Here is a 25,072-nt window from a genome sequence, read left to right as displayed (position 1 = left end):
GATGCAATCAGATGAGGTGAGCATCAGCCAAATTTCACAGAGCTATGTGGGGGATCAAACGCATTTTAGAGGATCCGCCTTGTGATGCTGATCCCCTGATTGAGTGCATGAGATAAAAACCATCTTAAATGTCTTGTCCATCATCCTCCCTCAGCTTGATGTCAGAGCCAGATGCATGTCTCATTGGCTGGAGAAGAAACCCGCCAGCTGCTTGTAATCAGGAGCATTTGGGAGTGGGGATCACACAACACCACCCCCTCAAGGCACACATTCACTCATACACACATACAGCACTGTGCATCTTTAACCTCGAACCTCTTGCCACAAGCTACTCCTTTGCTCTCAGGATCACCTCCAGATGTGCACGCTGTGCACACACCTCAGGATAAAAGCTGGGGGAGAGGTAGCTGTTCTGGAGGACAATCTTAGTAACAATGGAGGTTTGAAGAATAAAACAGTGTAGAATTGATCTAAACATTTCTTTTAGAGACAGATCAATAGGAGACAGTGGCTCTGCCGCCTCCTAGTGGAAGAACTCTTTAACTACAACGCTGATGACTCAGGTAAAAAAAGAGGTTTTGTGGAGAGATTATAAACAATTAATATCATAAGTTTGATGAAAAATACTTCATTTTTAAACATATTTACAGGCTAATGACTATGAACAACAATTGACATGGATGGAGCCTGGGATCAAACCGGCAACCCAGTGGTGACAGGGCAATCTCCCTGAGCCACTGTCACCCTATAAATAACACTATTACTCACATGAATTCATACTGCTGACAAACAGCACATTCGGTGCTTCTGAAGGAATTTAATATAAGAGTATTGAGTGAACTTCTGGAGCCGTCACGCCAAGCTCCTCCAAAGTAAAACCACTCACATGTCAGGCAAGGCCACAATAGCTCTAACGATAGCATTCTCAGATATTTCTGCTGTGTGTGGTGGCTTCATGAGTGCTCTGGTCTGCTCGGAAGCACATCAGGACCACTCCCATGATACATCTGGGGTATTTACTGTGTTGGATTGCTTTGGTCTGATTTTGAGGACAAACAAGCGTGCTGCCTGTTGAATGGGCATGCAGCCAATCAGAAAACAAAATGGTTCGAGTGAGCACGATCCCCATGTTGGTTTACTCCAGAGGCACTATCAATCTAGAGAGATTTTGCTAAATGTTCTGTCTAGCCAGGGCATGTTCGAGTGTAGTCTTTGCCGTGATGCCACAGACCACACACCACATCAACACACGGAGATTTTATATCTCCCCGTGTGCACTCTCTCATCTGCACCAGGCCCGAGATCCTTTCCACACTTTAAAAAGAAGAGAAGACACCAGCAATAAAATAACACAGATTGCATCCTGTTACAGTCATAATCTCTTTATTTTTCATTTTACCATCATGAAAATTAAATAACATGTACATAAAAAACATACTTATTCTGTTCAAGACAAGGCATCACTTTTGTCTGTGGCTCAAATCGAACTATGAGGTTAATTACTGCATGACGTCATCTCACTTTCTGGTTCTAAAACACACACACACGTTTACTCATCAGGAGGACATCGCACCACACTGTGCACAGATTTACATCCACACACAACAGGACCGAGGCTATGGGGGCAGATAAATCAAAAGTTTATAGGGAATATAAATGTTTTCATAGACGTGTGCTTTTGGGAGGATGTAAACACAGCAGGAAACAGGCTGAATGGCACTACTGATCACATGTTTGCAGTTGACCTTCAGCATGAAGACGTGTCACTGTTAATTCCGCAGGATTTCACATAGTAACCAGTAAAAGTCATCCTAAAACACATAATATTCATCAAAATACCTCCAACTTTTCTTTATATTCAATTTTCTCTCTCATTACAATCTTTAATTGTTTGTTATTTTTTCTTCTGTTTACACGTTTCATCGTCATGACGACACGCATATTCAGGGATTTATACATTTATTTACACAGTGATTCATTCTGAGTCATGCTATCTTTAGTTTTGGGTTCCTAGATGCACAAAAGAAATGTGTTCACATTCAGAAGTCTGACAGAACGGAAGCAGGATTACATAAAAGCGCTGTACAAAACTTTATATGTGCCATGGAGGAGGTATTAAGGTACGTGGAAATTATTTTACTTGTGCATTTTAGTTTAAAGTCACTTGACAAGAATAGGAGGAGGCGTCTGAGAAACGATTGTAAATGTTAAATACATACATGATCTAAAAAATGCCTTCACGAATAAACCAAAACGTTAGCATGCGTTTCCTCGCTTCCTGTGACCACCGTGTGTTAAACTGCACGTTTTCTCCCAAAAATTACATGAAACATAAAAACAGCCTTTCAAACCCAGAAAATCTTTTATTAAACTCATCAAAAAAGGGGCGACAAAACATTAGTTCATAACATCCGTTCTCAACAACAGACCTTTTTGATTTCTAATGACTAATTAGCAGTAAAAGTGCTTTATTTCCCCTTATTCTCTAAAGTTTTTGTGCTGCAGTCTTTGGCCTTTCTTTCATCTTCCTTTTTACAAAAAATACAGAAATATTCAAAATAAGATGTAGTTTTGTTTCTAAAAATAAGAAAGAAGCTCTGTGGAAAGTAAAATATATCATTTTTATCTACAGAAAGTGCACCATAAATAAAGTGTTATTGAGGATCATTCTTCCTGCTTCCTTTAAAGTGACATTAATGCATGTGCATCTCAAACTGGGGTCTTAATTACAGTTATGAACATAAAACTGATTATGAATCAGGGAGAGCACAAAAATAACAAGAAGTCTTGCTAAATAAAAAATAGTCAGATCAGGTAAGACTGCAGGTAAATTATTGCTTAAAATCCTGATGTTTTCCCTCTTTTCCATTATGCACAAATTTGAAACACACACACACACACACACACACACACACACACACACACACACACACACACACACACACACACACACACACACACACCCTGACCTGACTTCACCCAAAGTGCCTTGCAGGAGTGTTTGTTATCCTGTCTGAGGTAAAGAAATCAGAAACACATTCTTCAGAGCTACATCTACCCTAAACTGTTATTAAAGACAGATATCATCAAGGCACACAGATGACATGGATCTGCTACTGTTTACATATTTCAGGTTGCACACACACACACACACACACACACACACACACACACACACACACACACACACACACACACACACACACACACACACACACACACACACACACACACACACACAGGAGGTTTATATCTTCAGGTATCTGTTAATGAAGCTGAAATGTGTTTTATATTAAACAAAGACACAGCTAATGGTACATTCACTGAGTCAGTTTATATTCAGGACTAATCTACACAGATTAATAATGTAACCTGGTTCATTTTAAGGAGGATTAACGGTTTGGTTAATGTTGAAAAATGTCTGACAATGTTGTTTTATGTGTTTTTGTTCACTTCTATCTTTGCAGGGAACGTTTTTATTGCAGAAAACTATTGTCTAACGATATTTTGATTATAACGAGCTCTTGGCGTGATCAGATTCTGTTCTATTAAAATCTACATGGACATATAGAGATGGATGACAAGTGTCTATTTCCACTGCACAAAAGTGAAGCATCCTCTCACAGGAGCAGCCATGTTGAATATTTGGATTTGGAGTTTTTCCACCACAGATGTTTAAGGTTTTTGTGATACAGGCCAAAATTGTTCTGTAGAAAGTGCTTGCAGGCTACAAAATTCTGAATTGTTAGAGCGTAGCCAGCTACTAAAGGGTGCTTCATAGTTCCAGCTTTAAAGCTCTTACAGCAAATCTGGAAAATAAATTAGCCCAAAACCTTTATTTCATGCCTATTAACAACATTCTAAAATAGTATATCTATAAATATGTTGTGGAGATTAAAAATAACCAAAACAAAGAAAATGGTTCTCTTGCATTTGTTTAAAAATCTCCGCCAATAACACATTTCAGACTAAAATCCACCAATGGACCATTCAGCTGTCGGTTCTGTCGAACCACCACACTCCTGCACATCCCTGGGTCCTCCATTCATCACGCACTCACGTGTTTAGCAACAGAACACCACTGGTGTGAGAGGTTTGCTGCTCAATGGCAAGAGAAGGAGAAACAGCCAGCTGCTACCACTTCAACTTTAGGAGAAACTACCCAAAAAGAAAAACACAAACTGAAGTCACGGACAGCAAAAGACTTTTGGACCTAACATATCTCGCATCATCTGGAAATGTGGGTTTCTGGTTCCAGTGGAAGCGGATCCAGGGAAGGTACCCGAGTGGAGGGGCGAGTGTTCTGTGACCTTGTTTACATTCAAAACCTAGCTTGTTCTGTAGATTCGCTATAACAGCTTGAAACTTTGCATTACATTCTAATGTCTGGTTATTAAAGAGGAACTGCACACCATCAGAAAATGTAACTCCACCCCTCGTCAAGATTTGAAAAATGCCATGAAAGTGGGCATTGCCAGCGCTGCGCAGTGGCACAGTGGTCAGAGAAGAAGGTCCTGGGTTCGCTTCCCAGCCTGGGATCTTTCTGCATGGAGTTTGCATGTTCTCCCTGTGCATGCGTGGGTTCTCTCCGGGTACTCCGGCTTCCTCCCACAGTCCAAAAACATGACTGTTAGGTTGATTGGTCTGTCTAAATTGTCCTTAGGTGTGTGTGTGTGTGTGTGTGTGTGTGTGTGTGTGTGTGTGTGTGTGTGTGTGTGTGTGTGTGTGTGTGTGTGTGTGTGTTTGTGTGTGTGTGTGTGTGTGATTGTTTGTCCTGTGTGTCTCTGTGTTGCCCTGCGATGGACTGGCTCTCTGTCCTGGGTGCCCGTTGACTGCTGGAGATAGGCACCAGCCCCCCCCGCGACCCTACATGGACAAGCGGGTTCAGACAATGGATGGATGGATGGGTGCGCGTTGCCAGGAGGCACAGAGTAGCATGGCCAAGTGTGGGGAATTTCCATCCTGGGAGGGAGGGGGAGTGGGAGGAGACTGTACTGATGACATGAAATTGTTCCAGCCCCGGTCAATCATAAGTTTAAAATGCAGTAGCAGTTGTTCTGCCACAGGGGGCAGCACTGAGATGTTTATGGTCCTAGATTCTAGATTTAATCAAGTTTACACAAACATGTCAAAAAGTGCACAGAAACAGAAATATTGCATTTGTAAAGACCCAATTATACAGTTAATTAGCAAAAAAAAAGTTGCTTTGGGGTTTAGTTACTCTTTAAATACACCACTGTTAAAATTGGACAGGATAAACATAACTCAGCTCAAAATATGGAGACAATGTTGGGCGAAATTTTAAAAGAAACTCAGAAAGCATATTTCAGAACTGATTTAGAGGAACATTATTTAAAATACAGAACATTGTGCACTAGCAGAGCTCAAAAAGATTTGTGGACACCGCCGTGTTACAAATAGCCTGGATAAATTACTGAGAGTTATTTCAGCAACTATTGAAGTGGCTGATTGGGTGAAAGAGCCAAATTGTACAGTCCAGAATAGCTCTCTTTAATCATCGATGAATGCAATCCCCTCAGTCCTGCAAGATGAAATGTAAACAACAGTTATCAAAGCACGGGACAAAGGCTAGATTAATCTGGGAAGCGCCAAAGGAACAGGGGACAGTAATGTCTTCACAAGCTGTGAGTGAAGGGAAAAAGAAGGTATGGGCTTGCCTTTTTAGCAGCAACAAGATTAATGTCCTTTTGATTGGAGCTGAGGGATTTCCACACAGTGGTTTTGGACATTTCATCTGATATGTTAATATCAGAGGGATCACACCTGAGGAGCAGGGATAGGAGGATATGAGGACAAATCAGGGACAGGTCTCAGCGTGGGAGTGTTCACCAGAGCACTAGACAGGGAAAGCCGGGGAATATTCTCACCACTCTCATCCATTTAAGTGCTCATTGAGGTGTGTGTTCTTACCTGGGATCATGTGCTTTCTGGACAGGTTTACAGCTCTCCATGGGAATCTGAATAGTAGTTGTATCTTCTGTCCTCATACTGAGCATGACCTGTGATTCCTGCATGAAAACTCAAGTTTAACCATTTTTAGAGATTCAACACATCTCAAGAGCCATCACAACTACCTCCTCCAGCTTTTTGGATGCATCGTCATCAAGTTTTTTTTTCTTCCACTCTGGCATCAGGTCATCCAGGTAGCTCAGCTCTCGCTTAGAGAAGCACAAGTCCAGAACTTTTCGGATGAAAACCAGAGCCAGCACCTACACGCACAAGACAGAAACATTTCTTAACCTAAAAGTAAAAGCTGGAAGAAGAGTGATTGTTTGTTTGTTATGATTTACCATCATGGGAAAGACGATAGCGGCAGGCGATGTCTTGATGACCCAGAGCAGAATCAGGCAGCTGAGCTGGGTGACAGTGAAGAGGTGGACCTTCCTCAAGGGCACGTGTCTCAAGTAGATGAAGTCCGGCTGGTGCTTCGCCGGCATGCCGAAGAGTTTCAGACGGTCAAAGAACTGTGATGAACCCAGCAGGAGGAGACGGTAGAGAAGGAAAGTGAATTGTTTTCAGTGAACCTAAAGAAGAAGTACATTTTCTATAGAGATACATGCAGAGTGTCTCAAAAAGCTCACATATCCTGTCAGTAATTTATAAAAGTGCTTTGTTTAGTTCAATCTGAGCAGCTCTCATGCTGGAGTAAAGCAGAAAGTAGGACGACTGGGCAACAAGCATGACTGAGCCTCAGATAAACTCCAAGTTTTAAGAATGACGAATGTTTCAACTCAACACATGCTGCAAAAATCACACAGGACTTAAAAATTATGGTCTGTTAAGTCAAAACACAACAAAGACATCCTTCACGGTCAAAAAGACAGATTTGATTTACAACCGCTGCTAAAAAATAAAACTGTGGCTACTGCAGACCATGTTTCAAAACAAACAAGTGCAGAGATGCCAACTTTTGCAAAAGATATGGAGTGAGATTTAATTTGTAATTCTCTCTCTCTCTCTCTCTGTCTCTCTCTCTCTCTCTCTCTCTCTCTCTCTCTCTCTCTCTCTGTCTCTCTCTCTCTCTCTCTCTCTCTCTCTCTCTCTCTGTCTCTCTCTCTCTCTCTCTCTCTCGCTCGCTCTGTGTGTGTGTGTGTGTGTGTGTGTGTGTCTTTTAGATGTAGTTGGGTATTTATTGGTGTTTAAACTAATAACTAATAGTTTAATATTACAATTAGGGATGTTCCGATCACATTTTTTGGCTCCCGATCCGATTCCGAGTCATTTGATTTTGAGTATCTGTCGATACCGAGTCCCGATCCGAAACTTCAGCAATACAATAAAATAGCAAGAAAAAAGGGAGACTGCACCCAAATTGACATGTTAGATTATTATTATTATTATTATTATTATTTATATGACGGCATCCAACATGATACCATAAAAAGTTTTTCTTTGTTTTTCAGCATAGCTTCCGGTGTCGGCTGGCTCCATGTTTTGATCTGCGTTGCCGCGGTGAACTCGGAATATTGAGCTGGATGTTTGCTCTTGAGATGGCGGATCAGGTTCGTGGTGTTAAAAGCAGCTCTGTCTTTTCCACCACGTGAAACATTCAGTTTGCACACGTTGCAAGTGGCTGTTGGACAGCATTCGGTCTCCAGTTTAAAATGATTCCAAACCGCTGACATTTATGGCCCTCCTGGAGCGAGACGAGCATTAACCTGCTAGCTAACTGCAACCTAAATTCCGCGGTCCACTTTAAAACATGTGACGTTACGGCTGCTGTATGGTGCTGTCATGTCGTTATTGAGGAAGTGAAACTTGATACAAAATTAAGCCATTGTTATTCAATTTGAAACTCAAGATTGATTAAAAATGTCATGCTTGTTGTTTTATAAGGTTAAATTCGATCTTTAACATCCGATTCTGATCTTTTAAAAGTCACATGGTCGGGCCCGATTTCCGATCACGTGATCGGATCGGAGCATCCCTAATTACAATGTAATTACAATGTATGCTGGTAAAATAATGTGACTAAATATTATAGTTTCGCTTTGTGGCCACCAGAGGGCGTGTGATCTGATATGTTTGTTAGCTAGCTGCTGGTAGATCCTGGATGAGCTCACTGATTTATTCTTGTTCAACAGAGAAAATATATTTATTGAGTGTCAGTGGTTTATTTTTTTTTCTAATTCGCCGATAGCATTTTTAGCTCAATGTGAGCTCAACGATAGCCTCTAGCTTCCTTAACTCGAAAATAGCATAAAACGAAAAGATGCTATGGCTTCTTAGAGTTACAAGAAATAACCGCTGGGTCGCTAATTTAACATACTGTCCACAGCAGCGTTTGCTGGTGCAGACTTGGCAACCCCGTAGACACTTATTGTACACAATGATGTGTCCCTCTTTGGCCTTGTTAAAAGGAGAAATACTGATAACCCCCAACCGGCTGAGACAGAAATCAGTTCAAATGAAAATGTAATTTTCAAACCAGCATGATTGAGACATTAGATAGTTTTGAAATTATTTTACTGTGTCTACAGTTTTTTTTCATTAGTTTTAATTTGAGGAAAATAATATTCTGTTTAATGTAAAAGTAATGCAAAAGAACACATCATGAAGTTGGCAGGAGCAGTTTTGTTCACTTAAAAAATGAGGTTTTTAAAGTTTCAGCGACAATAAAATATCAAAAAAGGTTACATCAAATCAGTAGGCAGGTCAAGAGACCATTTCTGAATATCTGGACTAATCTCAGTAAGAAATATCGCTCCCTGGAGTTTAATCAGATCTAAAACAGAATCAGTTGTCCTGCTTAAAGAATAATTTGATCCAGTTGATGAAAAGGGCATCCACAGTTAGAAACCTTTCTGTTGCACTGGCAGCGGCTGTTTGTGTTTTACCTGGATGCCTTTTAATGAAGAGGCTCCCATGTAAAGAAAAACTCCATACAGCACAGGCATGGGAATAAACTGGGAACAAACAACAGCACACAGAAAAATAACCTTTAAGAACGTGATTTATAGTAAATATTGCTGTAATGGAACAGAAACTGTGATTACTTGCCACTTGTACACTGGTGCCCTCTAGTGGTAGAAAGTGAACTATTTGAGCTAAACCTTAAAGTGCAAGCGAGAATAACGCATTGTGACTGACCTGCAGAGCTCCAGTCATGAACACCGAGCAGCCCATGAGCAGGAAGATGACCAGGCCCGTGAGCCTCTGCTCTCTGATGCCCAAGAAGCGAGGCTGCTCTCCCGGAGCAGAGCTCTCTGACTCCAGCTTCAGGCTGTTCACATGAGAGATGGACAGCACAGTGGCGGCTACAAACCAGGGCAAGCCCATGATGGAGCACACAGCCAGCATCACCCCCACCATCAGCAGGTCCAGGTGGTACCCACAACCTTTCTGTAAAAACAGACCACAGGTCAAACAGACGTTCAGCATCCGTGTGCCTAAATTAAAATTTATTTTCATGCCAGGAGTTTGTGCTCTTTGCGGTTGATGATGACAGCAGTTATCTGCTGGTCCATGAAAATCAGGATGGTGCAGAGAAGAGCAGGAATAGCAGCTGCCAGGAGAGTCCACCACGGGTTCCGTCCAATCGGATTAACCAACCAGCCACGATCATCTCTGGTAGGCTGCAGGATTAGAAGAGGATTTTTGTCTATTGTCTCTAAGCTCCTTTGCTGCATTTAAAATGGAAAAGTTGTGTGTTTTGTTAGTACCTGGAATTTGCTCGGCACCTTGAGCTTCTGGGATGGAACGCCGATGACGAAGTCAAGCAGAACCATGAGAACGATTGTGAGGAACACAGCAAAGTCACTGATCATAGACCGCACCTGGACATGAGAGACGATGTTGTTACCAGTAGTGTCTAACATGACAGCAGCTGGTCCTAATAACTGAGCAGGTTACCTTGGTGGGAAAATAACGACTAGTTTTGAATTGTTTGAGGAAGGCAGACAGGAAGAATGTTGAAAAGAACAAGATGACAGACCAGAAGAGAACATCTGGAGTGTATGGACCGTGGTGCCCACATGCTGTCCCAACAAAGTGGCCTTGCAGGCTGATGCACTCCTGCAGAGAGACACAGTCAGCTCAGATGACTTCTGTAGAAATCAGGCACATTTTACCTGAGCTGTCTGGCAGGAACAATAAATAATGAAGCAAAAAATAGAAAACAGGAGATATTGCGCAAGAAAAAAACGTGTTGGGTTTTTCCAGACGAAACATGTTCTTGAAAGGTTGATTAACAAAATTAGTTACCTTGACAGTCAGGTTGACCCAGGGTACAGCAGAGGCTGTGATGTTTCTCTCACTCCACAAATCCAAGGTTTTGTTACTGGGATCATTAGGCTCTGCACACCTACAGCTACAGAGACACACACCGAAAAAAAAAAACTGTTTAACTTTTTGACCAGTGAGGAAAGATGGTCATTTTAAGATGTCAGAGCAAGAAGATGGACAAAGCAAAATGAAAATGCATTAGTTTTTATTACATATGGGGTGCTGATTGTAAACATACCAGCTACATCGTGTCTCTTTTAGCTCCGCACGTAAAAATAAATTCTGGTTTGACAATTTTAAAGTCACTTTTTAAACACGTTAAGAGAATTACAAAGTTATATCCGAATTTATCACAATTTTGTTAAAAATTAACATCTAACATCAAGTATAAAATGTATACCGTAAATCCTCTAATACAGGCCCGGGCCTGTATTTGACTCAAGCTCATCAAGCTCCAGGCCTTTATTGGAAGGAGGGCCAGTATTAGAGGCAGGTCTCTATTTCTATTTGAGCAAAATGAACTAATGGTTCGCTGGAGTTTTTGACAATTAAAATTGCGCCCACATTTTCAAAGTTAAACACATTTCTTTTAACAACAGTAGTTTCTGCTTCAGCCCTCTCCCCCCCTCCCCCTGCGCAGCGGCCGCAAACTCACTGATGCGCCTGCAGCCTCTCGGAGTTCCTGCTGCTCTAAAGATTAAAATAATTATTTCATTTTCTGTTCCTCACTTCTGATTACCTTCAATGGTGTCTGTTTGTTGCAACCAGCAGGTACAAAAACTAACTTGTTTTTATTTGACTATTTTTCTGTCCTGTCTCTGTTGATTATCTTCCTGCATCTCCTCTCAATCCTAAAGAAAAACTACTACCTGGGTTCATATATATTCACCTTATGAGTTACCTTTGAACTGCAGTTCTAAAAGATCTACCGACCGCAGAAACAGCGGAGTGCTCGCTGTTTGCCGGCCGTATCAGTGATCGGTGCGTCACCGAGGACAAAACAGGTGATGCGCCCTGATCCACAGCAGCGAAAAGCATTAGGCACAAATATAAGAATAAAAGACAGAAAACATAAAAGGAAATGAGCCGACATGAACGATCGCGTGTTAAATTAGTTTTTGAGGTGGTGACACCTGATTTGATAATGTTACTGTGGCCGTGTTCAGGACGCAGATGTCTGGAGCGTGTCAACAATCAGAGCTTTGCATGTGCAAGCTGGCTAAGGTTAGGATGGGGGTGAGGGGAAGGTTAAATTGCAAGAGGGTAAAGGTCGCAATTTGGTTAAATGTCTGTTTTACTGCGGGTGTCAGTACCGACGCTCTGGCACAGAGCGTTGCCTCCCGACGCGCAGGAGCTTGTCACCTGCTGACAGCAGGCTGCTGTCTTTTCCGAGGACTGCATCTTGCCGGTCATTATCACGTGACAGCGACTAGTCGATGACAGGCATAAAAAGTCACTATAGAGCAGTGAAGTCGACTAGTGACTAGTTCATACAACCCCTACTGCAGCATAATCAGCATGTTCTCTTTGAACTTGAAATAAAATTTTCGCCTCCTCTTCGTCTCCTCACGGTTAAAGTTACCCTCGCGGTCTATCACTGGCAAATCAAAAGTGAGACGGATGACACAACCGCCCCCCTGTGGTACTTGCTTGTTACCACATTCCTCCCGGCCACAATAAAAAACCGGCCATTATTCACCTCCGCCGACTCCGACACCGGCCAAAATGTGATACCCGGCAGTTAATTAAATACAGGCTAATATTAGAGGATTTACGGTAGTTATGTCATAATTTTTTTAAACATTTAAACATTTAAACCTAAATATTGAATCTAGTTAAGCTTAATCTAAATATTTGAAGTGAACATTTTCTAAATTTAGATATGATTCCAAACATTTATTTTTAACATTACTCTTTGAAGCAACATGTGGTGAAATTTATTTTTTAATGTGTATCACATTTTAAATCGGCGCTCCATAGACACTTACTGTGTCAGTGTGAGTTTGTCCAGATCACTGTTAAGGTTATAGGGGTACAATTCTCCCAGGTGGAACAGCTTCTCCAAGGCTTCATAGATGAAGATGAGGCAGATGAGAGCAGCGAAGGCCTCCTCTGTGAAACGAGTGATGTAACAAACCAGAGAGCTGGCATCTGTGGCCACTAACAGCAAACACAGCAGGGCCGTCCACAGGCCGATGCACGCTCGCAGCGAAAGGTACGACAGGTCGTAGTCCCTGAGAGGAGAGGACACAAAATCAGCTGAATGAACCTAAACTGGACAAGGTCATAAAGAAGTTGAATTATTATTGGACATACTTGCAGAATTTGTAGAGGATTTTCTCAAAAACCAGTACAGGACCTGTGCTGCCTAGAATGGTGAGAGGCTGACCAGCAAACAGAGAGTAGGCCACCCCAGTCATTGATGCTCCAAGCAGGGACTCGATGGCGCTCTGGAACAAAACCAAAGAGGTGTTTGTTTCAGTTGTTCCCTTCATCTCCACCACTGACCTCAGATGTGTCTTACAATTCGTCCTTCTGTGGCCTCGCCCAGCAGCCCTCCAAAGGTGATGACAGGGGACATGCAGGCACAGTAGAGGAAGAGGAAGGAGGCCACACACTGGAGGCTAAGACCGTCTTTAAAGTCACTCAGATAGAACGGAGCTTTCCTCTTAATATCCAGAACCAGGCCTCCAAACAACCTGAGCCATTCCAATAAAGGCAGAAAAACCTTTACTAAACGGAAAGGTCACACATTAAAATGAAACATGGATATATAATAACATCCCCGTCTATGAAATCAGATCTGTTTATAGCTAATGCTTGTAGGAATACCTTTCTAAAATATCCGACATTCAGGGACAAAGACAATAAACACTTTCAGAATAAAAAAAAGGTTTTACTTGAAGATTAATTAATAAAAAACAGTTTTTTTAGTTCATGTTAACTTGTGTTTGTCCCTCAGAAAATAAAAGAAAAAGTACATTTTTAAGAAAACTAATTAAATTTTCCAGTAAAATGTTTGGAATTCAAACCAGTCAAAGGTGCCTGATTGAGAAGAACCATTTTCTTCTCCGGGCGGTGGCTCCTGATCATTAAACTCACCCCTCAGCTGTGACCCATCCCTATCAGAATCTTCACTGGTGAACCAGGTTCATTTCTCCTGATTTTACGTTCTGCTCTTTCAGGATAAACTCGGTTGTGATTCACAGCACAGGACGCTGTAACAAACAGGCTCACCTCCCAGTCCTCTGCAGCTCCGGACCGTGATGTTCTGCATGCTGTGGTTCCTCTACTTGGACAACTGTTCCGTTGGGAACTCCTGGCATTTTCCTCTTCTCCTGCAGATACGCCCAAACATGCAAAGCACCAATTTAGTTACTATCTATGGATGAAACAGTGAAATGGGACCTCGTAGTTCCTTACCTGAGAGGGGACACTCTTTGGGGGCTCGATGCGAATGGAGGGGTCCCACTCTCCTGGTGGAAGCACCGTCACTTGGTCCAGGAACTCATCTATCCCAGCAAGCAGGTCACTCCTATCCTTTGCCTTGTACGCTACATTGTGGAATATCTGACCAAGAGAGAAGTAACTAAGCTATGCAACCTGAATAAAAGCCCAGAATGACGTGTTATGAAGCTTGTTTTACCTCATCTGTCATGATGGTGGCCATAGAACGTCCAATTTCATGATACTGTTGCTCCTTCCCATCAGGGCCCAGGAGGATGAAGAGAAACCTTATTGGTATCAGAAGGTGTTAATTATTTCTGGATTGTTGAGGTAAAGGGAGCTGTAGCGGTCTACCTGGTGGGTATGGGGACCTCAGTGAGACCAGTGAGCAGGACAGCAGGAGAAAGACGGACAAAGGCCACAATGGGCCTCTCCAGAAAGTCCAAGACTCCCACCAGAACATTGGAGGCTTCAGCACCCTCTGGAATCTTTTTCATGAAGTGAAGGTCGACCTGAAGTCAAAAAGAAACCCAGAGTAGAAGCACAACATCAAAGATTTGGGGGTGAATGCAGTCCTGGGAAGATTGCTTAAAAATGCATGGACACATGCTGGACTTCATCTAATTAGTCCTGTTGAACTCTGAACCAGCAGACGGAGACGTGTTTTCTTCTCTAGCGCTGTTTCCTCCATCTCTTCTCCAGTCTGCCACCTTGTTTTAATCTTGAACATCTGTTTATTCCACAATTCAGTTCAATTCAGTTGTATTTATAAAGCACCGCCCACAACCTTATCAGAAGCCCAAGGCGCTGATCACCCTCCTAAAAAAACACGATACGTTATAAAAATCATAAAACAATCAAAACAAGAGATAAAAGCAATTTTAAAAGACAGTAAAATAATAAAAGATGAGGACAGTCAAATAAAACAAGATGAGAACAAATTAAAATATATTAAAACCCATAACATTAAGCCAGTGTCATGAACCGTAATGTGGAAGACTAACAAAAAAAGTGTCTTCAAGCGAGACTTAAAGAGAGAGATGGCGCCTGCCTAACGCTCAATGGCAACTAGTTTCACAGAGTTGGGACCATAACCTAGAATGCGCCATCCCCCCTTGGTCAGTATTTTGAGCGGTGAACTACCAACAGCTCCTGCTCAGCTGAGCAAAGAAACCGAAAACCATACTTTAACTTGCTTACAGCCAGGAAGTCAGAGAAGTCCTTTAATAAGTCCAATAAAGCATCACTTTGCACTTTATCTCCTGCAAAGCCGGTCCAATGTGCAGAATGAGCTATGTAATGTTCAGTCACCCTGATTTTGTCCTGATTTTCATCATATTTTTAACCTGTGTTTCTTCTTTTGGCTTTCACTTGTCCTCTGCTTTCACTGAACTGCTCATTTCTGCCAGGATCAGGAACAAGAACTGGACGGAAAATCGTGGAAAAGCAGCAGAAGTCCAAAGAAAAAAACTGCCAGAAAGAAAACTAAGTCTGAATGCAAGGATGAAAAATATAAATGATAAATGTTTTTATATAGCACCTTCTTAGGGTTCTTCAACCCCCCAAGGTGCTTTATAACACAACCAGTCACCCACCCATGTGCATGCTGGTGGTGACATTGTAGCCACAGCTGCACGGACAGAGGTGAGACTGTCAAACACAGGCACCACCAGTCCCACTGACCACCACCAGCAGGCAATGTGGGTTAAGTGTCTTGCCTAATGACACAACAGCAGAATTCTATGGTCGGAGCCAGGATCAAATCTGCAACCTTCCAGTTACTGGACAAGCTGCTCCACCTCCTGAGCTACTGCTGCCTGCCATAAATACATGACGGATGGTTTAAAATGGGGATGCACCGATCAGGTTTTTTGCTGCCGATCACCGATACCGATATCAAAGAATGCTGATCACCAATACCGATCACCGATACCATTCACGAGGATTGGCCAGAAATTTTCTACAACATTATAATGAGTGCTACAAACTACATAATCTGGGAATAAAGGAAATGTAACCTAATCTAAAATGGTCTGATCGGTCTGCTTTGACCTATTTTGAAAACTCTGATCAAAACCGATAGGGGCGCTATCGGCTGATTGGGATCAAATGCCGATTCATCGGTGCATCTCTAGTTTAAAACAAAGAAAACATTCCTTTCCTGTAATAAAAATCGAAGCTCAAACACTCTACTTGCAGAAGAATCACTACTGTAGATGTTTCACCAAACACCGATTTAAGTCTCATATTGTGTTAAACACACCTGTGTAAATGCAAAGCAGGTCTTACAGTGCTGTTACGTCATCGGGTCCGTTTATGTATGACATACTGACATAAATGAACTTTTGCACCATATTCTAATCCGTTGAGTTTAAACCTGTAAGTTTAGCACCATCGATCTAAACCAGGCGTCACCGACGGTCCACAAGCCTTGTCTCTAATAAAACTCTGCTGTGTTCCTTTTAATCATAAATGCATTTATAGATTTAAAAACTACAATTTCCTTTAAAAACATTAAAATGTGTTTGTTATACATGAAGTTTGGTTTAACTCTGATCTAGTCTAGCTGAAAGGTCGGTATTTTATCAACCTGGTAGCCTTTTGAGCGGCTCAGAACCCATGAAGTAGATCAGCTTCACAAAGGTTGGTGACCCCTGACCTAAACTGATGAGAGGAAGAGACCTGGTGGTTTACCTTGCTGAGGTCCACTTGGCTGCTCTCAGCTCCAGCCCCATTCTTGGCTGGCTCAGTGGGTGGAGGGGGCTGAAGAGATGTAGCTGACCCTGAGTGTGTGTGTGTGTGTGTGTGTGTGTGTGTGTGTGTGTGTGTGTGTGTGTGTGTGTGTGTGTGTGTGTGTGTGTGTGTGTGTGTGTGTGAGACAGAGAATGAGAGTTAATCGGACAAGGGCCATGCCAAAATAAAAGTCAAAGAAAATTTGAATACATCAATAACTGATGTAGTCCAACTCCTCATTTCAAACATCAGTATCAACAGTGCAGCGGAATGAAACCAACCAATCATTTGAGGCTCTGACGGTTTGCGAGCCCCCTCCGTGATGGAGCGGACCATGGGGATCAAGTTTTTCTTCTTCTCGTTCTGGTGGTGGTGTCTCTTCAGCAGGGCCTCACGCACCCTCACCCGCACGCTGTCATCCAGCTCATGTGCCGCCTCCTGGTGGTCCAGCACCATGTCTGCAACACAAAGGGTGAACTCATAAACCCTGCTGACCAAAGATGACCACAATCATTCGTCTAGTTTGAGTCAGTAAACTTGCATGAATTAAAAAAAAAGTAAAACTTTAGAAAAAAATCTTGCTTTTTCAAGGATCTAAAAAAAAAACCAGATCAGACATGTTGCTGGGCCAGTGTGTCCAACACCTCTGAGCATGAGGGAATGCAGAATAAACTCTCTCTCTCTGCAACTTTTAGATAAACTTGCTGAGTCAGCACTGGATCATAGCTCACTTCCAGTCTTCAGACGCACACACACACACACACACACACACACACACACACACACACACACACACATGCACGCACATGCATCTACACAAAGTGGCTGCAGTAGCTGAATTTACTCTGTGCACAAAGTTAAGGCCAGCATTAACGAGATGACCTCAGAGCCAGTTTACCATCCTTGTTCATAACAGAGACAATACAGGAGCACAAAGAAGCTGCAGCACAGCACAACCTGCCAACAGAAACCCCCCGGGGAGGGCGCTCGGCAGCTCAAGTGGCTGCTTAAAATCTGACCAAACTGCAAAACGGTGGCTCGATACACGCCTCGTGCACATTTTAAAGAAGCATCCGGCGTGAATGAAGCTTGAACATTTGGAGGAAATAAAATCCTAAACTTGAACTTGATGACTGACAATAAAAATAAAAACCCACTGTCTCTGCTAGCTTACAGGATAAAGTTTTAAATTTAAACTTCACAAACTACAGCCAGTCGTGACCTTCTAAAGTAAAAAGACCAATTCTCCTTCCTCAGAGTCCATTAAGAAGGACGGTTGTGTGTGCAGAGACACAAATGAGTAGTTATTGTCACTCCGTGGGAATAAAAAACTCTCCTTCATCTCCAGTCTGACTCAACTGCTGAGTCCTGAAGCAAACTGGCTAAACACAAAATGAGAAGTTGAGATCTCATGGTGACAACGCATTTGAGCTGGACTGAAGTAACCCCGGGAAGTGAGGAGAAGAAGCTTAATTACTGATTTTGATCATTTATTGATAATGATTTCAAAGCAGCGTTTCAGCTGTTTGTGCCACGAACTCTTTAAGGATCTAGGAAAGTCCTCAGGCTCACCTCACTGAGATATAAACGTCCTTTTAAATAACAAATCTCACTGACACACGTTTTTGCAGAGTTCTCATAGAAAAGTGGACCTTGTGACATTTTTCAGGTTTTGAAGCTCTCTGATAACTCCTCACCTGCTATCTCTTCGATGCTATCTGCATGCATGTCGAGCAGCACGCTGCCATTGATGATGCAGCTGCGGAGCTCGAACAGGCTGTGGAGGGAGAGTGTGGCAACGTAAGGCTTGCTCCACCTCTCTCCACCGTCCTCCACATCTTCCTCAAACTTCAGCCACCTGCAACAGAAAAACCAGGCAGGAGTCAGGAGACAGAAAACAGTTCCCATCAAAGAAACATCCCATAATTTATTGTGGAGCCATAAGAAAATGGCTGAAAGGTAACTTTAGAGGGCCTTTGATGGTTTTTGTGACAGATTTCATGTTAACCCTAACCCTGCTGAGTAAATGAGAGGGAGATTGTCCCGGCTGTGTGTGAGTCCAGCCTTTCAGCTTTTCACCTTGAGCAAACCAGCTATGAAATGATGCCCCAAGATTTAGATGTTCTCGTCATCTGTCTTCATGAGAGCTCAGCTGTGGCGCTGCAGTGCTCTGATTTGACCCTCCCAGAGGAGATCCTGACCTGGCTGTTTCCTTCCACTCCGCATCCTTGCCTTCCTTCACGCAGATCTCATCCAGCTCGGTGAAAAGCTCGTGGGACACGTGTTCGGCATCCTCTTCTGTGCCCAGGATGAACTGGACCCGCTGGGATGGCGTGTCTGGTGGCAGGATGACACATTAGAAGAGAAGAGGGGAGATTCTGCTCTCCAGAAGCTTTTTTAAACACTCTCAGAGACTTTATGTCTTTGACACGTCATCTATTTTAAGTGGCGACTCATGTACATGTACACTGTCACGCAAATCCAACACGATGGCCATTTCTTGTCAGCTCGTTCAGAACCAGTCGATTTCAGCCTGAGGGGCTGTGTGTTGGCACGCGCGTGTGGAAAATCCACAGCATCAGGATTTAATCTAACAGCCACAACCTCCTCCGAGAGGAACTGTGGCATTATTTAAAAATAACACAAATGTGTGTTTTTACCATGACAGGAGGTGGCCTCGCTTTTATCACTCTGTTGTGCCGCGATGCTTCCTGCCCTCTTGTCTCTCCTGCGATGGCGGGATCCGTGGGCTTTGTGGTGGCGATGGCTCTGCCTGGGCATCCGAACCCCCACAAACAGAGTCCTGTGGCCTGATGGGAAACGCAGGAGGGACTAAGCCATGTGTCCACGTTTAGACTTCAGATCATTTTGTGTAAAAACAAGAGACAGTTTTTATTGATTTAACAATAATTTAATTTTTATTAATTAAAGAGACTGTCCTAAATTTATTTTTATTATTAATTTTTAAATGAACTTTTATTGAACGTTTGAAAAACGAACAAAAGCGACCACATTTCTAAATGACATTAGAGAGTAGCTCCGAAGTTCGTGTTCATGCCAACTTGCATTTTGTAGATATTATTCAACTTGGTATAATAAGAAGACAATAAACAAAAAAACAACAAAACAAAAACAGAAAATGAAGGGATACAAGTAAGAAAACATGAAAAAACAAATTATATGTGTAAGTAAATGAAAATGTTACAAGGGGGAAGTTAAAGAGCAAACAAGGTTTATTGTGTATACCATCCAAAAAGATGTTAGAGATTAGTATTTTTAATGAAATTATAAAGCTTCATGCATTGGGGGTGGACATTTTACCTAAGGATCTCAACAGCAGTTCAATTTCATTTTTGAGATTATTCCAGGTAGGTGGATTTTTGAGATATCGGCATTTGTGTATGAAACATTTTGTTAAGATTATGAGATTATTAATTAGAAATTCGGTATCTTTAACTTTTAGTATAATGCCAAATAAGATATCTTCAACTCTGAAACTGTTTATATAAATTTGATTGGAGTTCAGCCATTCCTGGAGTGAAATGCACATCATTAAAATGTTATCACATTCATAGAAAAGATGTTTGGTCGATTCATCATTTTGTTTACATAAGTAACATTTTTCCACATTGAACTTAAATCTAGTTTGTATAAAATGGTTAGATGGGTAAATATCGTTCAAGGTTTTAAAATGGACTTCCTTATACTTTGGGGGTAAAGAAAATTTTAGATAGTTGGTTCTCAAAATTTTTATTTCTTCTTTTGAAAAAGAGACTGTCCTGAATAGAACATATCGATAAAAACAACACGGACATCAAAGCGACATCTAGTGTGTGGCGGTCGTAGCTGCAATAGAACAAGGCTTCCAGCCGTCAGGATAACCGATTCGCTATCGACACATTAAAATTTTTTATTGAGGTCCATCTGTCGAAGGCTTCACCCAAACTCTGGTTTTAGATCTTTTATGGTCGATCCTCTTCTGAGAAGGATAACGACATCTTCAGAACTCAGAAGCAGCTGCTTGACTTGCAGAGTTCACCATTTTCCACAGTGCCAGCCTCGCTGTGCCTAGTGGACTGTTTTTGGCAACCCGCAAACATAAAGCCAGTGTTGTGACCGTCAAAATAAATATTTGATATAGCTTTTAAAGGAAATGCTGTACCTCAGTTCTGCTCACCTCTAAACGTCCCATGGAGGAGTTAATTTAAAAAATATAACTTTTTATTAAATTGTTCTGTATTCAACCTTTAAATAAATAAACACTTACAGCAATAAAATACAAATAATAAAATTAAAGTGTTTTCCTCAAATAGTATATTTTAGTTTTGTCATGTAATAAAGTGTCATTTTATTTTCATAATTTTGTACTTTTTTCTGCTATTGAATTCGTTTATGATTTCTTCATCTCATTTTTCCAGATTTGGCTCTGAGCTCGTCGGCTTGAGCCACGTTTGGCCGACGTTCCTCTGGTGTTCTGAGCCGGACTAAATCAGATTGTATCGTGAACACAACACCAGTTTATTTCTTCCTCTTGTGCGAAAACAAAATGGATCTAACACTTTTTGTCAGTGGAATTGTACTTAAATGATCAAACAGGAAGTAAAGCATTACCTCCACATGCTCAAATAATTTATAAATCTGATTTTTCTCTTTTACTGCATCTCTAATCTTGCGCCAGTAAAAAATAAAAAAAATGTAATTTAGGCTTTATAGATGAAACAGGAGTGGAGTAAATTAAAAATAAACTAAACAAACTGAGAGACTCTGTATTTAAAATGGAAGTGTTATTGTCTAATGGAGCGGTTCTCAGCTGAGTGTGAGGATGAGAATCAGCTCCTCTAAGTCTGAGACCATGCTCTTGAATCGGAAAAGGGCAGAATGCCTTCTCCGGGTCAGAGATGAGGTCCTGCCCCATGTGGAGAAGTTCAAGTATCTCTGGGTCTTGTTTACGAGTGAGGGAAAGATGGAGCACAAGATTGACAGCCGGACTGGTGCTGCCTCTGCAGTGATGCGGGCGTTGTAACGGTCTGTCGTGGTGAAGAGAGCTGAGCCAGAAGGCAAAGCTCCCAATTTACCGGTACATCTACGTTCCTACCCTCACCTATGGCCATCAGCTTTGGGTAGTGACTGAAAGCATGAGATCGCAAATACAAGCGGCCCAAAATGAGTTTTCTCCACAGGGTTTCTGTGCTCTCCCTTAGAGATAGGGTGAAAAGCTCAGTCATCCGGGAGGGGCTCTGAGTAGACCTGCTGTTCCTCCACCCTGCCCTCAGGTCTTATAAAATAGATAGATAAATAAATAAATACTGATAAAAAGCGCTTTTCCTCTGAAAACTAAATCAGATGAGACAGCAAAACCATTGTTACTGTCTCTAAACATGAATAAAACTCACCTTCTAGCTCTTCTTCCTCATAATGAATATTCATCACAGAGCTGGTTCCTCCCTGGTCCACCACCACCTCCTCATCTGGCCTCTGGCACACACACACACACACACACACACACACACACACACACACACACACACACACACACACACACACACACAGCAGAACAACCTCCTGTCAAAAACACTTATTGTTCTTCTGAAAGCATTCATCACCTCCATGCTCGTCTCACTCCTCTACCAAACCTGAGGGGTCGGCGTGTCCTGAGGTCGTTTGAGGAGACAACTTGACACGCGGTTTTCAGTAAAGAGCATCACATTCCAGACTTTCTATTTTCAGAAAACACTTAGAACATGTGCTCAGCTCCATCAGAGAGGCTGCCGTTGGCACGGCGTTGCTGCAGATGACTTTCCTGTCCCAGAGACGAGGGTTTCTTAGAGATGGAGATGTTTGCTCTTGTGCATCAGTGGTCATGGAGCTGTCCCATGATAACGAGAACATAGTGTTACAGGAGTGTCTGTGCTGCTTTATAAACCATGATCCCTCGTTTCTCTGCACCGGTGCAGGTTTCTTCTCTAGCCTCAGCGAACCTCACACCAAGCGAATACATGAACCCCCACGTAAAACCAGAACCTCAAATCCAGCTCCCCAAAAAAAGTTTTATGAGCGTGTTTATGTGTCAATAAAGTTTTACGCAATTTGAAAGCACAGCTTTGAGATCATAAGACATCCATTTTATTCATGTGTGGAGCTGCCATGGGATTTCACTTTCCTTCCATGACTCAGCACTTTATTGTCCCAAGACATAAAACTTAATTAGACAGACTCAGTGTGATCTGTGGTTTTATTTCTGCAGGGCAGATGCTTTTATAGCTTTGAGCAATGTGGCAAATTTATTGAACCATAATTCCACGGTTATTTCCCGCTGCAGTCAAACAGCAGAGAGCTGAATCTTGGCTAGTTTCCCTCTAGTCTGGACAATGTTTAGTCATACACAGTTAGCGTATTAAATCTGCATTTAGATGCATTTCTTTGGTTAAACTGCAAGGATCATATGATATTGTGTTTTTTTACTTAATTAAACCTCATTAATTAATAGAGAGACATTTCTGTTTACATAACTCTGTTGACTCTGTCACGCCAAGACTGTGGGAGCTGTGAGACAGAACCGTGTTGAGCCACACGTGTGAAGGCGACGTTATTTTTAGCTGGTTTAAAGCACGAAGAAGAAGAAAGAAGAGATCATCATAACACCTTCTAGATCAGTTTGTCTGAGGACGCCTCAATCAGACAGGCAGAGTGACCTCAGGCCTGCAGAGGGTTCCCCCAAAATCACAGAATACCCCCATGAGACACATGGTATCATCTATACTAGTTAGGATTTTGCTATCCTTACCCAGTTAGTAACCAGCACTAACTACTAAAGCATTCATGGTTTACCTCTAGAAAGTTTATTTCATGGCTTCACTAAACGAGCATCTGTGAGTCACCTATACGCATGGCCGGATTATAATATGGGCAAACTGGGCACAAGCCCAGGGGCCCACAGCCACAAGGGGGCCCACGCAAGCAACAGTCTTTTTTTTTGTGTGCAGCGGTCAACGTTGGAGAAAAAGTTGACAAGTAAAGTTAAAATTGCGCCCACATTTTCTAAGTTAACACACATTTCTTTTAACAACGGTAGTTTTTGCATCTTTACTGCCTGCTTCAGCCCTCTCCCCCTGCGCAGCGGCCACAAACTCACTGATGCACCTGCAGCCTCTCAGAGTCCCTGCTGCTCTAAACATTAAAATAATTATTTCATTTTGTGTTCCTCACTTCTGATTACCTTCAGTGGTGTCTGTTTGTTGCTACCAGGTACAAAAACGAACTTGTTTTCTATTTGACTATTTTTCTGTCCTGTATCTGTTTATTATCTTCTTGCATCTCCTCTCAATCCTGAAGAAAAACTGCTACCTGGCTTCATATTTTCACCTCATGAGTTACCTTTGAACTGCAGTTCTAAAAGATATACCGACCGCAAATAAAGCGGAGTGCGCGCCTCGTGCCGGCAGCACCGGTGCGGAGAAGTCTCCGGAGGACGAAACAGGTGATGAGCGCTCGCTCGCTCCGCAGCAGCAGCGAAACGCATCAGACACAAATAAAAGACAGAAAGCATGAAAGGATATGAGCCGACATGAACGATCGCATGTTAAATTTGTTTTTGAGGTGGCGACGCTTTGATAATGTTACTGCGGCCGTGCTCAGGACGCATCTGTCTGGAGCGCGCCAACGATCAGAGCTCTGCGCCTCACAGCTTAAAATAATCCCCAGAAAGTCCACATGGATAATTTAATATAAGCAGTACCAGGATCGTTTTCAGGCTAAAAATCAGTCTACAGTCATCTTCCCTAATGTGTTTGTGGCCCTGCCGATTTTTCGAACTCTACCAGTTACAAATTGTGAAGGGGAACGATCATTTTCACAAATGGTAAGAATAAAAAATTAAATGAGAACAACACAAACTCAACAGCGCCTCAGTGCACTGTCACTGATGTCTCAGCTTGTCAGGAATCTGGACTTTGACGATATTGTAAATTAATTTACTAATGCACTAAGCACATTGTGCCCAGGGGCCCCTGCAATTATAATCCGGCCCTGCCTATACATACGTCTTTTAGACTGTGAGAGGAAAGATTGCTCAGGGAGAACATGTAGAGTCCACATGGAAAGGTCACAGCTGGGAGTCAAACCGACAACCTTGTGGATGTGATGCAACAGAGTAACCACACAGCTTCAGAGTTGTTTTGTAGACCATGTTTTTAGGCCTTGTCTGACAGCCACAATGCTGCTCTCATCATATACACACACACTGCTGTGATGGTTCTGTTTGAGCTGACACACACACACACACACACACACACACACACATACACACATGCACACAAGCTCACACACACACGCACACACACGCACGCACACACACACACACACACACACACACACACACACACACACACACACACACACACACACACACACGGAGCTTTTTAAAACTTCATCATAAATAAAAAGCGTCCTTTTTAAGCCTCTTCCCTCGGAATCAGCTACTTCATCTACATATTATATTCATGCGTCTTTTCCAGATCCACGCGCTACTGCCCCATAGCCTGGCCAGCCAGACTCTCTCTGTTTAATTCTGCGCTGTGCAGAATTAAACAGAGAGAGTCTGGCTGGCCAGGTTACCTGCCCCATCCTGGTCATCTGGTCACAATTCAGT

General features: G+C 42.3%; 1 protein-coding gene across 1 annotated transcript in view; it reads right to left on the bottom strand.

Moving 5' to 3' along the window:
• Nucleotides 1–1,361: 1,361 nt before the first annotated feature.
• slc4a8 (solute carrier family 4 member 8) overlaps nucleotides 1,362–25,072 on the bottom strand; it is a 33,586-nt gene continuing 9,875 nt past the window's right edge. Inside the window, exons 2-25 of the mRNA XM_070549276.1 lie at nucleotides 21,819–21,900; nucleotides 19,086–19,235; nucleotides 18,627–18,762; nucleotides 18,123–18,283; nucleotides 16,707–16,883; nucleotides 16,387–16,475; nucleotides 14,047–14,204; nucleotides 13,892–13,979; nucleotides 13,669–13,815; nucleotides 13,483–13,583; nucleotides 12,770–12,944; nucleotides 12,562–12,695; nucleotides 12,234–12,479; nucleotides 10,225–10,330; nucleotides 9,874–10,035; nucleotides 9,684–9,797; nucleotides 9,435–9,596; nucleotides 9,112–9,363; nucleotides 8,859–8,927; nucleotides 6,312–6,485; nucleotides 6,096–6,230; nucleotides 5,932–6,029; nucleotides 5,679–5,784; nucleotides 1,362–5,542 (exon numbers count right to left, since the gene is read on the bottom strand). Of these exons, the coding sequence (XP_070405377.1) occupies nucleotides 5,537–5,542; nucleotides 5,679–5,784; nucleotides 5,932–6,029; nucleotides 6,096–6,230; nucleotides 6,312–6,485; nucleotides 8,859–8,927; nucleotides 9,112–9,363; nucleotides 9,435–9,596; nucleotides 9,684–9,797; nucleotides 9,874–10,035; nucleotides 10,225–10,330; nucleotides 12,234–12,479; nucleotides 12,562–12,695; nucleotides 12,770–12,944; nucleotides 13,483–13,583; nucleotides 13,669–13,815; nucleotides 13,892–13,979; nucleotides 14,047–14,204; nucleotides 16,387–16,475; nucleotides 16,707–16,883; nucleotides 18,123–18,283; nucleotides 18,627–18,762; nucleotides 19,086–19,235; nucleotides 21,819–21,900 (3,228 nt within the window). The 3' untranslated portion in view covers nucleotides 1,362–5,536. The remainder of the gene's footprint in view (nucleotides 5,543–5,678; nucleotides 5,785–5,931; nucleotides 6,030–6,095; nucleotides 6,231–6,311; nucleotides 6,486–8,858; nucleotides 8,928–9,111; nucleotides 9,364–9,434; nucleotides 9,597–9,683; nucleotides 9,798–9,873; nucleotides 10,036–10,224; nucleotides 10,331–12,233; nucleotides 12,480–12,561; nucleotides 12,696–12,769; nucleotides 12,945–13,482; nucleotides 13,584–13,668; nucleotides 13,816–13,891; nucleotides 13,980–14,046; nucleotides 14,205–16,386; nucleotides 16,476–16,706; nucleotides 16,884–18,122; nucleotides 18,284–18,626; nucleotides 18,763–19,085; nucleotides 19,236–21,818; nucleotides 21,901–25,072) is intronic.

The sequence above is a fragment of the Nothobranchius furzeri genome, chromosome 3 (genome assembly GCF_043380555.1).
Source record: "Nothobranchius furzeri strain GRZ-AD chromosome 3, NfurGRZ-RIMD1, whole genome shotgun sequence".
NCBI classification, from domain to species: Eukaryota; Metazoa; Chordata; class Actinopteri; order Cyprinodontiformes; family Nothobranchiidae; genus Nothobranchius; species Nothobranchius furzeri.
The sequence above is the reverse complement of the archived record's forward strand: the minus strand, read 5'-3'. Positions and strand labels throughout refer to the sequence as shown.